The sequence below is a fragment of the Seriola dumerili genome, unplaced genomic scaffold (assembly GCF_002260705.1).
Source record: "Seriola dumerili isolate Sdu_G_001 unplaced genomic scaffold, Sdu_1.0 BDQW01000219.1, whole genome shotgun sequence".
Taxonomy (NCBI): Eukaryota; Metazoa; Chordata; class Actinopteri; order Carangiformes; family Carangidae; genus Seriola; species Seriola dumerili.
Window position 1 is genome coordinate 6,070,475 of NW_019174474.1, and position 13,040 is coordinate 6,083,514.

The following is a 13,040-nucleotide window of genomic DNA, read 5'->3' on the forward strand; positions in this document are numbered from 1 at the left end:
GTTCTAGAAAATACTCCATTCAAGTGCGAAAAGGTCAACAGTAACTGATGTTTTGTTTCAATTTGCAAAGATACTCACAAGAAAATATGCAAAATCTCAGAAAAAGTGTAATGACACTGGCTCCTTTCCCGAACTATTCTAGACATCAAACAATATATACAGAAAGTAAATTCAGAATTTATAAACAAGGCCATATTACTTATATAATATCGATACGTAACAGGTTATACAACTATTACAAAGTCAATCCAATGTTATATCAAAGGTTCATATCAAAAGAAAAATCAAAAATCATTCACTTCCAGAGAAATATCCTCATCATCCTGCATCTCTATTGGGTCAATGGTAGCTTGCAGAGCTTTGGCAGAGTCCTTGTGAGCCTCCATAAACTTCTGCAAGTACTTGGAGGTGTAGAGCCAGTGGTGTTTCAACACGTCCTCAAGTTCAAAGGCCTTCGACTGACGTGCATTCATCTTCCGGAAACGCCTGAACAGTTTGTTTGCCGACTCGTTCCCCTCACTGGCCCAGGCTCCTATGGATCCATCTCTCTCTATGATTTCAGGCACATGGGCCAGAGTCTTGTGCAGGTAATTGGTGATCTTTCCGTTGTACCTGTATTTGAAGGTAGAGGAGAGGAGGTCGGCAAAGTGCTGCGAGTTAAAGCTGTAGCGGCACAGCTGGTCTGGGCATTCCTTGGCTGGGCAGGTGGCGCGCCACACAGGCCTCATCTGGAGGTAGAGCCTCATGAGCTCCCTCAGGGCCTCTCTCCTCTCCTCTGAGGGCACCAGTTCACACACCACCTCCACAGTCTCCAGGGTCATTAGCCTGCGGGCGTAGTTCCCATTCATCCTCATTACCGGTTTAAGCTTCATCTTCTTCCTCAGCTGTTTATCTAGGGCGGCCCTCCAGCTGCGTCTTTCCTCCCGGCTGGGGTTGACCTTTTGATACACCTCCCCGATCTCGTCCTGGAAGATTTTGTAGAACTCAGTGGCATTGCCAATGTCGCAGTGCAACGCATCTAGCGTGGGGTGGGTCTCCATGAAGGGCTTTGCAGAGACACCTTTGACTCTGTCTCGCAGTTCGTCCACAGACTCAGAGAAGGGGTTGGTTCTCCATATTTCATAACGTTCTAGGTTCTCTTCATGGCCGCGGGTGATGGAGTGTAGCACCATGTTTTGAGAGGCGTTCGCCCGGCTGGAGTCACACAGAGTGCAGACATACGTGGACCCCGAGGACTCCAGGCCTTCCATCTCTCGCACCATCTTCTCATCGTATCCCGTGCCCCTGAAGTGGAAGCGGAAGGAGCGAGGAAGGCCGCCGATGGAGAGGATGAGCCTGCTCTCTTTCATTGCATGACGCTCTGCAACTACAGGCCCCAGGAGGGCTGTGAGTGTCTCGTGGTCTGACTCATCCACAAACATCAAGCAAAGGGGCTTACAGGACAGCTCCGAGTTCGGCCTTGGCTCGGTGAAGATGGTAACGTCCTCCTCCTCCTCCTCTGCCCGGACAGAGACAGACATAACAGTGAAAGAGAAACGTACAGCCTTCTCGGGAATGGCTGGTCCTCCGCCGTGCTTCTCGCTGACATCGCCCATGCCATCACAGCATTCCTTGATCATGACAGTAAAGCCTGAGGTGCAAGCACTGTCTTCCATCCCGCTCTCTCTCAGCCCCTCCATGATGTCCTCCTCCAGATCCTTTAATGCTGACACCAGCGCCACATCATAGCGAAACCGCCGAGTGATGGTGTCAGCCGGGGTGTCATCCACCGAGGAAGCCCATCCAGAGAGCCCATTAATAATGCCAACATTGCAAGATGTGGACACATTCTTGAGAGCTGGCTGCCACTCAAACTGGTGAAAGCCAGGGAGAAGCTCCTTCTCTGCCGCTCGGAGGGTGTGCAGGGGCTGAAAGATCTGGCGGCCACTGGTGGCTTTGACGGTCCGGTACATCTTGTGATACTGGCTGCAGCTCAGGAAAGTGTTCACCCGAATGGCCAAGCACACTGCGGGATGCAACCCAAAGCCTCTGCCTGTGGAGAGAGAGAAAATAAAAGGAGAGGAGAATTTCAGAAAAAAAAAGGCAGAATGAGGCAAAAATAAAAAAACAGGAATACAAAAGGAAAGTGAGGGGAAAGGAGTGAGACATGAGGAGAATTATTCAACACCAAACTGTGGGAGCCCATTTCTAGTGATTTGAAAAGAACTGCAGTATCTAACATTTCCTCATTTGATATCCCGCATTTGGAGTCATTTATACCATGAGACAGAGAGAATCAGGAATTTAACACCCAGATGTGAATGTATCATTGTCAAAAGCCCACAAGCCCATGATTACAAAATCCAATATTTCCTAATTTCCAAATGTTATAAGGGGACAGAGGGTTGAATCAGTGAAGCTGGCAAAAGTGATGTATTGGCTGCAGATGAAAACAGACACCAGCTGGCTTCTATTCCCCAGAGAGGAGGATGGTGCTGTCTGTGTAATTTGCAGATACAAGAGCTGCTGATGTTGTTTTGATTCTAACAGCCCCTTCACAAGAGTTGTTATTGTGCATTAAAGGGAGTGCGAGAATGAGAGACTGACAGACAAGCAGACAGAGAGCGAGAGTGGGAGAGAGTCGGGGAGGGGTTGGGGCGTGTACCAGCGGCGGTTCAATAGACAGAGATGGACAATAATGAAATGCTTTTCAATCAAAATCACAGAAAACTTTCTTCTTTTGTCTTTTCAACAGTGAACTTTTCATCTCATTGTTATTTATGTGATGACTGTATTCCTCAGAGGTAGGAGGAAATATTAATGAGCAAACACTATCATGATTTTCATTTGTTTGTGTCCCTCTTTGTTGGCTCTGAAGAGTCACGCTGATGGAACAAAAGGTTTATAATAGCCTATTACCTTGCATCATGGCCTCGAGCTCATCTGCTTGCCGGTGTTCATTCCCAGATCTCAGTGCGAGCAGGAACAGTGTCAGGCACACGGACTTCAGGTCACCACCTTCCTCTTTGTCTGCAAACACTTTGACCTGGTTCTTCAGATCCCTCAGCCGATGCTTCTGGGCACGACGGGTTAGTGACAGCAAGTGCTGACGGGGTCTTCCCCCTTTATTGGCTAGCAGGTAGTTATCAAGCTCTGATGACTGCTTATTTGCGTCATGCTCATTCAGCTCGTGGTCCCGACAGTGAGCTTTAAATGAGTCCAACCTTACCTGCTTGCCGCAACCGCCCCTGGGGCAAAGCAGAGGTAGGGAATGCAGAGCTGATAAAAAGGCTTTGGCAGGCGGGCTGAGGTCATCAGGGCCACAGGACAAGTTGCAGGCCGGGCAGTGGGGTCCCAGAACGTGGTTGCATTTTATGATGCAGCTGCGGCAGAAGAGGTGCCCGCAGGGGGACTGAACTGGATCAAAGAGCAGGTGGTCGCACACCAGGCAGGTAAAAGAAAAGAGGAAGTCCACAGGGAGCTTGTCAGAGATCAGTTTAGCGCTCAGGTGGTCTTTCTGGCAGCGGGTGATGTTCCTCACCCACTGCTCTCTCTGGATGCTGGGTTTCCTCCAGCCCCTGAGCCCCTGACCATGATGACGGTCTGCGAATGATCTCAGAACTCTCTTCTCTCCTACGGCGATGCTGTCGGCGTGCTCCCACCTGGTCCTTTTCGCCAGGCTCTGGGCTCTGGGAATGGTCTTCCTCCTCTTCCTCCCGGTCCGCTGGAATGAACATTTCTTTGGGGAGCAAAGGTAGCAGGGGGAAGAGTGGGGTTTCCACTCGGGGACTCTTACTCTGGAGAAGTTGCAGACGCCGCCTCCTCGTATGGCAGCCATCCAGCAGCGATGGCAGAAGGAGAGCGGGTGGACAGATTCTGTGTCCTCCGTCACGTCCACTTTGAAGACTTTGAGGATGACCTCCGGCCAGCCGGTAAACCTGCAGCCCATTTTACGCAGGACACCTTTGCTCACCTCATCCAGATCCCCATGAACTTCATGCACTGGTCCTTTGACTTTCCTCAGGGTCATTCCACAGAGACGGCAGAGACACCTTCATAAAACAAAATCGGTGTTGTCAAATTCTCCGAAAGAAACATTTATAATAGTGAATGTAGTGTAGATTATTATAAAGTGACATCTGATTACCTGAGGTGGTTCATGTGGGTGTCCATTTCCTCTAACTTCTTATCGACCCTCCGGCCCGGGCCCTCCACGTTCTCCTTGCTTTTTCCCCCAAGGCACAATTTCATAACGCTCCCTGGACTCACCCCATTATCTAATTCTATTTTTGGAGCTGCAGAAGGTGAGATCCCTAACAAGACTCCGTTCTCAGCCTGTGTCTCACTGGGGAGAGGGGCCTTCTCCATGGATCTCACCCTAAATAGCTTAAACTTCCACTGAGAGTACTTAGAGTGGGGATGGTGGAGCTCAGCCGGCATGTTGGATCTGGGGCCATCTGTCTCCGGGTTCTCCTCCGCCATGATGCGTTTTCGATCTTAGACCCTGGAGAGAAGAGGAGGGCTTAGTTTGATACATTACAAAAGTATGAAAATAATGTCAGCTGTCCACGAGAAGCACATTAATGGATAAAGAGAAGAGATTTGAAGGTTTAGATCCTCAGCTATCCCCAGTGCCTTCTCAGTGTTGAGCCCACGACACAATCTAACAGCTTTATGTGATTCCTGTTGAATTTATACCCCAAGTACCCTGAAATCCCACTGAAGAGAAAGTAGTGAGCCCTGACCTAGAGTGCTGTATTATACCATAAGTGGCATTTAGATCTTGTGTAAAATGCATGAGACAAGCATTGGGGGAATCGATACAGCGCCAAAATCTTCATTTCTCTCATCCCCGATCCCATCGCTCAGGGAGCCATTGTGACTTTTTTTCCCTTTGACACAGCGAGTTTGCTAAATGGGCAACCTTATCCGTGCAAGGCTGTCAATCATTTATATTAGTCATTTTCTTGGCTTGAGAGAGAATTGGGAGCCCCTGGGAGCCTCCGACTGGCATTTTAAATGCGGAGGAATAAATCGGAGACACTGGAAACTTATTTCATAAATACATAGATATTGACCAAACAGGAGGGAAAACAAAACAAGAGCCATCATATTGAATAAAGATCATAAAGAATTATCCCAAACACAACATTGTTCCATTTAGGAGTCGTATTTCAACATCCAAGTGCTCTTATGATACGGCACAGGTAGGATCAATGATACTGCAGCACTGACAGACCCTATTTCACCTCCCCTACCACCGCCTCCCTCCCCCCATACTATCTTGGTTTCATTACCAGTTCAGACAATAAAGCAGTCAAACAGTCTCAGAAACTATTACATCCATAGTTGAGTCTTACCATTGCACACCTGTAGTGCACACACCACACACAGGAATCTTCCATCCATCCATCTTTCAGTGTTCTCACTACGCTTTCTCCCTGGGAGGCTTGAATCTGGCAGTCTCCTTCATTCCCTCGCTCTCTGTGTACTTCACATGCTGAACTCTCCTTTGAGACAAACAGCTGAGCCTGTGTGCATGTGTGTCAGCTGGGCTCTTACCTTGTTTTTCAGTCTCAGCTGGCGTCAGATCTCCTGGGGGTCCTCTCCGCATGAGAGCGCAAGGGAAGCCCTGGAGCCCGGCCCCCGCACACACTACATAGACTGTATGTGTTTTGAGTGCGTTGCAGTTTGCAGCGTCTATACAGTGGGATTGCTCCTGTCTGTCTCCTCGTGTCTTGTATTTATACCCTTTCCTTTCATGGGATCCCAACAGTCAATGCCTGCCACCTGATAGAGGCAGCTGATTTGGAAGAAGAAAAAAAAACAAGGTCAACCCCAAAACACGGTTGCAAACATGTGCATGTACAGAATCCAACAGTCTACCCTAAACAAACAACTTTCTACCACACCACATTCATCCTCAGCTGGAACCACTTCTGTGTCACCTTTATCTCCCCTTTCCCTTATCCATCTGCAGGTTCACCTCATCCAGGTGGCCTCACTCTGACAGAAAGACAGATACTTTAAACTCACGAAAAGGCTACTAGTGCTAGAGCTCGCACAACAGGGCACAAAATAAACACACTGTCTCGTCCCACAGGAGAATAAAAAGCGTGTCAAATATTGTATCAAAATATTATTTTTTATGATAGTGACATTGCAAATTTAGACACAGACAAATGAATTTGATAGAAACGTGGATGAATACAGGAACTGACAGAATGAAAATAACAGTTCATGTCAGTGCATTAAAGCTGATGATGATCTTTGTTTATTAGCTTCTATGTGTGACTGTCAAATGTGTTGGGGTGTTCTCTAATGTGTTAAGCAAATCGGCATCTTTTAGTCATTTTCTCCTCTTGCAATAATGTGATCTGTCAAAACATGAAAGGTGACATGGTGGTAATGTCTCAAACATACATGTTGTCATAGTGTCTGTCTGTGTGTGAATAAGAGAGGAGGGAACTGAAGAATGACTTTTAGAGGGTTTGAATGAATGAATAAAGAAAAATAGGAAACAATAATATTTGCCGTAACGATAATAACTCTGATTGTTATTATTGTCATTCTAATCTCTCTGTATTATTGAGATTTCCCCTCGTGCCACTTCCCATCATCTTTCGGTGCGTGTGACTGACGCTGCGGCAATTCAGGTGTTGACTGCTTTGAATCAAAATGACAAAGGGAGCAACACAAGTGACTTGTATCAGGTCGAATGCCAATTAGCAGTGTGTGTTAGCTGTTGGAGTGTGAACGTTTATCAGGCGTCTACTATTTCGACAAGTGAGTTTTCAAAGCAATGTGAGCTTACTTACAAGAGGCCACATGGCCGCTACCTGGATTGTAGACGCATGGAATACGTGAAATAAACCAGAAAATATACACTGAATGTGTCAAATGTTCTTTTTCTTTCATTACAAGATAACCGCATTGTGTATACATTATGTATTGTGTTGCTATCATGTTGGACACCTGTGAAGTTTTTATCTGCACTTACTTTCTTTACATACAGTCAGCAAGCAAAGCAGCACGTTTCATTCATTTTTCCCAATGCTGTCTCTCCGTCACCATTCAGTGAATGAGTTTTAATTAGACAGTATCATCTGATATAATGTCTCAGTAGGTATGTGGAGTATTTGCCCAAGATCATTCTTGTTTGTAATTATCCAGGGGATTAATCTGTTGTATTCGCCACAGGAGCCTGTTGCTGTTGCGCTGGAATTGCCAGCCAACTCATTAGATACACAGTCAGTGGGCACCAAACAACAGTTGGGTCTCTCCCACTCTTGTCATCTTAACAGGGGAGCAGGATGAATACTGGCAGGCTTTGTGGCTTATATTCGGTGCATATGGTCAAGTGTGACCTTAAAAAGCAACAGTAGTAATTTCTGGGGGTTTTTGTGTGTGTGTGTGTGTGTGTGTGTGTGTGTGTGTGTGTGACAAGCGTACTTACTCACAAGAAATGCTGAAAAGGGAAAATATGCAGAAAAGTTCAAACAAAAAGTGTTGCTTACTACTTATTCAAATCCATCAGACACAGCTGGGAGATTTGAAGCACACAATGCTTGATATATTACATATCCAAGAACAAGCAAATGATGGATTGTAGCAAGATGTTCCCAGCCTATTTATAGTTGATATTTAGATTTATGACGGCCAGGTAGCCACATGTTTCCAAGGTAAACGGCACACCTTGCTCCATAGCAGAAACGGAGCTGCAGATGTCTGCCTGACAAACAAGCTGTGACCCCCTGAGACCCTCATCTCTCTGCGCCTCCTAATTGACTTGTTATTGATCAACTCAAAGACAGTCTGATTTATGGGAACGAGGACTTGTGGAGACAGCCACCTGGCATGGAGCGGAGTGTTATGAATGTGAGGAGCAGACCCTGGGGGACTAGAGGCTGCAGTTTAGGAGGACATACAGGAGTTTGCAATGCACCAGCAAACTGACAACTTGCAGGAGGTGGGGTGTGTTTTTTTTCTAATATGATGAATCCAAACAACAGCAGTGAGCAATGCGTGTGTGTGTGTGTGTGTGTATGAGCATGTAGCAGGTGTGTGCAGTGGGAGGGATGAGTGGGAATATGGCAGAGGCAGTACATGTGTTTTGGGGGTGGTGGTGGAGTGGAATGGAGGATGGGAGGGGCTGCGTGTCTGTGGGTGCCACGCAGGAACAAGACCAAATAAATATAAATCAGTCCTGCTAATCCATCCTCGAGAAACTGAAAAACCATTTCCCTTTTGGGTCGGCGCGTGTGTGTAAAACAAAGAGACAGACAGACAGAGAAAGGGAACGAGAGGGAAGGTGTAAGAGGTGAAAGAGGCAGAGAGACAGAGAAGGGGGATATAGTAGTGATCTTGAGTAAAGGAGTTGCACAGGATAACAGGCTTAGCTCAGAGTGGAGAACACAAAAGGGCTTAAGGCTGATTGCAGGCTGTGACAAGGAAAGGGGGGAAGAGATCAAGCCTTCCAGGCAGAACTATGTAAGCTGAAGGTCCAAAAAAAAAAAAAAAGACCCTCTGACAGCTCAAGTCACACAGCAGCTTAAGGAGAAGTGTCAATAGCAGAAATGGACAATGAATGAATGCAACAGCAGCGTCACTGTTTTCCTCACAGGGGAACAAAATGTCAGCATGGTACGCATTTGAATACACCGACAAAAATTATGATATTTCTAAATGTCATGAAGAATGTAGGCATCTTTGGGGTTGTATTCAGGGTAAAGAGGGCATTTCACTCTCACATTTCCAATGCAATATATAGAGCATTTGGTATGCAAATTTTAATTGCGTTTACATAGCACGCTTAACAAGTACTTCAGCCTCGCCCAGCCAATTCACTGTGAGTTGCCTCACACTGCTGTCCACCTCTTCCATCCCTCATCCGGAGACATGATTTCGTAGATCAATACTCAAAAAGGTAGACTTGAATGCAGAGCTATTCGTCAAAGCTACCTGCCAGAACAAACCCCTTACCCCACCACTCAAATCCCCCCTCATTCATCTCCCCCTGTCGCTCCCTCTCAAAGTCTTGTTTCCCTCGTCTCGCCCCCTCTCCTCTCACCCTCACCTCAGCTTTTGTTAATAATCAATTATGTGATTATTCCAATGGGGTGATTAATTACTGCCTCTCCCTCCCTCTGTACCACAGGCTTGCATGCTTATAATCACACAGTGACAGCCAGGGGACAGCTGAGTTGAGTGATGCCGTCCCGAGGCCTCGCGTGACCCCGTATGACTCGGCTGCATTTGTTGCCGGCTCATCCTGACTGATGGAGCTTTAACAGAGAGCCGAGACACACCACAACAACATCACAGCTTCTACAAATAACTTCCCCCACAAGCTGCTGACAGCCTGACACCACAATATCTTCCATGTCCAGCTATCCAAATATTCATTTTATTGGATAGTCTAGTCTTGGGACCGCATTAATTCGTTCCAACTCTTGCATTATAACTTTCCCTGAGGCGCTGCAGAGTTATTTTGGTTTTGGACAGGTTCCATTCATCTCTTCTGTTCTGGTGAGTTAGACAATATGGAGAACAACTTAAGCTACAGCAACTGTGAGTGTCCATTTTAAGAACCCCTTTTTTGAAAAAAAAAAACAAAAAAAAAAAAAAACAAATCCTATCACCATAGCAAGATAGGCCACATGGAGGTCAATAACATGCAGGGACTGCAGTGTGACTACATGGTGCGAGTGTGCTGGAGTGTGCAGCACAGCCTTTTGAAAAGTGAGACCTGAATCTGAGCAGACAATCCAGATGGGTGTTGATCCACCACTCACAGTAAACCAAATGAAATTAAACCCTAAGCCGGATTCGGGAGCACTAGAGTAGAGTGGGGAATCAAGACCAGTGTCTTTAATCAAAATAACAATGCTCTTTAATTCTGTGTTAATTAAATGTAGATTTCCCTGATTGAGGAGCAGTCTCCTTGATACCAGGGGACCTCCAGTCGCGTAAACATCCACTCACTGGATTTGTCTTGTGTTTAACCACGTATTAGTCCTCTTTTCTCAAACTGTCTGGTGCTGGTTTACACAGAAGGTCTGTCAGCTGAGGGATGGTAGCTTGCAAACAGCTCCTCAAGATTTCAAACGTTCAGCATCCTTGAAGGGAGGATTTCTTGGCAAATTGTTAAACACCTTAATGAGTGGGTTACACCCGTACAGTTCTCGAATGAAACGAGTGATGGTGAATTCTCGGCGCTAAATTTCAGACTATTTGTCTCTTGAGTGGTCATTCTCCTTCTCACCCTTCCTCTCTCCCTTCCTCAGTCCCCCTCCATCAATGTAATGAGCAAATCATGGCCACTAGGGAGAGATGTAGAGAGAAAAATTGGTCCCATTATATGTCAAGGAGTGTGAAAAGAGCAGCGCTGTTGTCTGTCAACTCTAACCCCCAACTATCCCTGGTCTTAACTTCCCACCAAACACAAAGAGCTCTTTTCCCACACGTAGATCAGCTTATTATTTCCCTGTCTTTTAACTAAAAAGTCCATTATAGGAAATGCCAGGACAGCCATGCCCTTTTCTACACTAGCTCTGCCAGAGCTCAGACAAGAGAACAATGGACACAGTAACACGCGCCGATTCAGGGCTGATTTAGAGTGACTGGTCTTAAACCCGACTTACAGAGTACAGTAATTATAGGAGGTGAAGGGAGGGGCTGTGAAGGATGCTGTGGATAGGTGGGGGCCTGGGGAGAGAGGTTGTTGTCATTTGGCAGCCAGTCCAGTTGGAGAGAGAAATGATTATTGTAGCCAGAGCCTGGGTGGTGGAGCATTTATCAACCAGTCATCGCAATGATTCACACGGTCCAACGGGGAGCCATTATTTTACCACCCCGGTCTCTCACGGCAACCTGCTGGTGGTGAGTATGATGATAGCTGTGGGCTTTATGAGCACAGGAACAGGCATACACAGAGGCTGTTTGAGTACAATAGTTTGGAAAGTCCTATTTCTTTTCAGAGAGCCGTGTGTAGTCTGTGGATTGGACTACGCCGAGAAAGAATGGAAGAGCTGAGCCCAACTCAGGGGCATATGGCATTTGTTCACTGCAGCAGAATACAGAGATGCCTCGGGAAGGGACTGAAAAACGTGGTCCCCGTAGTTGGGAGGGAAAGTAACTGGCATTGAATACATAAAGATCACAAATAAATACACTATCCACCTGCTTGGAAAGTGCTTTGGGACCCGGGAGATCTGGAGGCATTGATACAGTTTTTAATCGTCTGGCCTTCCCGTACAAGCAAGTATAACAGTCTGCGCATAAGCAAGTAAATTCCTCACTGAACAGGGAATATTGGAAAGAGGCAAGGGAGGTCTGCGATGGGCTTCTCATAATAACAATGATAAGAAATGCTATTCTTCTATTCATACTCCCCTCACTTTTCCTTTACCAACTTTCCCTTTTGGCTCCCACGGGACACACATCATTCTAATATACACAGATTTTCATCCCTGTGCTTTTTGTGAAAGACCTACAGGACAGACAGAGAGACACATGCAGGGAGAGGGAGAGAGATGGGGGCTGTTTATTTAGTCAGATCTAACGTGTGTGGAATAGATTGGAGCTGGAGAGAAAGCCGTCCACGCAACGGCAGTTGGTGTCAGTGGGTGAGTGAATGATGCTGCGCCTCAAATCACTCCAAAGCCATACTTTATGGTGAACAGTAAATTGAGATTTTGGACATTGATGAATTATCATCATCACTGACAGGTGTAGTGTTGCATAATGGCAATGACGCATCCATGAAAATGAAATATATTGCATATGTAGCAACAAGACTGAAGAGCGTACAGCCACGCTAGCGGCTCTGTGAGGCTGCACCAAGGCACAGCAGTGCTTTGGGCTAAATGTTAACATCAGCATGCTAACATGCTCATAGTGACAATGCTGACATGCTGATGTTCGGCAGGTGTTTTACCATGTTCGTCTTAGCTTAGCAGGTTAGTATGCTATGCTAATGCTTGCTAATTAGCACAAAGTACATCTAAGGATGATGGAATAGTGATTAGCTTTGCAGGTATTGATCATGAACCAAAGAATTGGATGATTTTCAATTTTGACCTGACGGTGGCGCCAGATGAAAAGTCATTGGATCACTAAAGTTATTAGGCTTCTGTGGCCCATTAATGTCAGCACAAAATCCAGCAATCCATCGAAGTGTTTATTTTTTCGTCTGGACCAAAGCAGTAGACCAACAGAGCAACTGACAGACTGACATTGCCTTCCCAAGAGCCATGTGTTGGTGTGGCTTCAAGTAATGTGCATGCTATGAAAAAAAGCACCCTTTTTGCTCCATGTGAGGACACTTAGAATTTAAAAAAAATCATAATAAGTAAATGTTCTACACTAGGTAGTATAGAGGGAGTGATTTCGGACACAGCCAGATTGAGTGAGTGCCTATTTGCGTACTCATTCTCACAGATCTCCTCATTGCTCTCTAAATTATTCACCCGTACAAAATTCTTTTCCCAGGATGGCTGCAACTATGTCTTCATGTCTGCCTTATATACTCTTTTTTTCCCCCTCAGCCTACTCTCGCTTCACTTCCATGTGTCATTCACTGTCATTGTGAAAAGGTGTGTGCGACTCCACTAGTAGAGCAGAACCCATTATCATAAATAGGCCAATAAGTAACTTCACACAATGTGTCTCCAAAGCAAGCACACTCTATATGCAAAGCAGAGGCGCACTGTTAAAGAAACTGGCGCCAAGTGATTATATTTGTAATTTAATTTCCTTGGTCACACAGAGATAAGAGAAGGGAGCGGCTACAGTTGGCCAGGGATGAATAGGGTGACGAGAATGGGACTACAGCTTCATTGTCTGGACTGAGATGTCCGAGACGACACCTTACGAGGAAGGGTACCGGCGGGCAGATACGGCAGCCGGCACACACTGGGATTCACAAACTCAAGTCCAAGCTCAAAGACACAAAAACAACGTTAGTACTAGAGACAGCAGAGAGAGGAGTTCTGTTATGCAAAAGCGCCTGCACTCTCAAATCCAACGGATGAAAGTAAGTAAGTGCAGGATAATGAAGA

The 13,040-nt window shown here is 46.1% G+C and overlaps 1 protein-coding gene across 1 annotated transcript; it reads right to left on the bottom strand.

The window, feature by feature from the left end:
• Positions 1-284: 284 nt before the first annotated feature.
• Positions 285-4,461, bottom strand: rag1 (recombination activating 1). The gene is made up of 3 exons (XM_022754679.1): positions 4,127-4,461; positions 2,899-4,031; positions 285-2,032 (listed from the first exon to the last, which is right to left on the bottom strand). The coding sequence occupies exons 1-3, from the start codon at positions 4,459-4,461 to the stop codon at positions 285-287; spliced, it is 3,216 nt and encodes a 1,071-aa protein (XP_022610400.1).
• Between the last annotated feature and the right edge of the window lie 8,579 nt (positions 4,462-13,040).

What these genes read in the sequence shown, in the direction of transcription:
- rag1 (XM_022754679.1), bottom strand. Translation starts at nt 4,461, where the DNA reads ATGGCGGAGGAGAACCCGGAGACAGATGGCCCCAGATCCAACATGCCG. An exon ending in ACCCACATGAACCACCTCAG is followed by an intron (nt 4,032 to 4,126) that starts GTAATCAGATGT and finishes TGTTTTATGAAG; the next exon opens with GTGTCTCTGCCGTCTCTGTG. An exon ending in GCTCGAGGCCATGATGCAAG is followed by an intron (nt 2,033 to 2,898) that starts GTAATAGGCTAT and finishes CTCTCTCCACAG; the next exon opens with GCAGAGGCTTTGGGTTGCAT.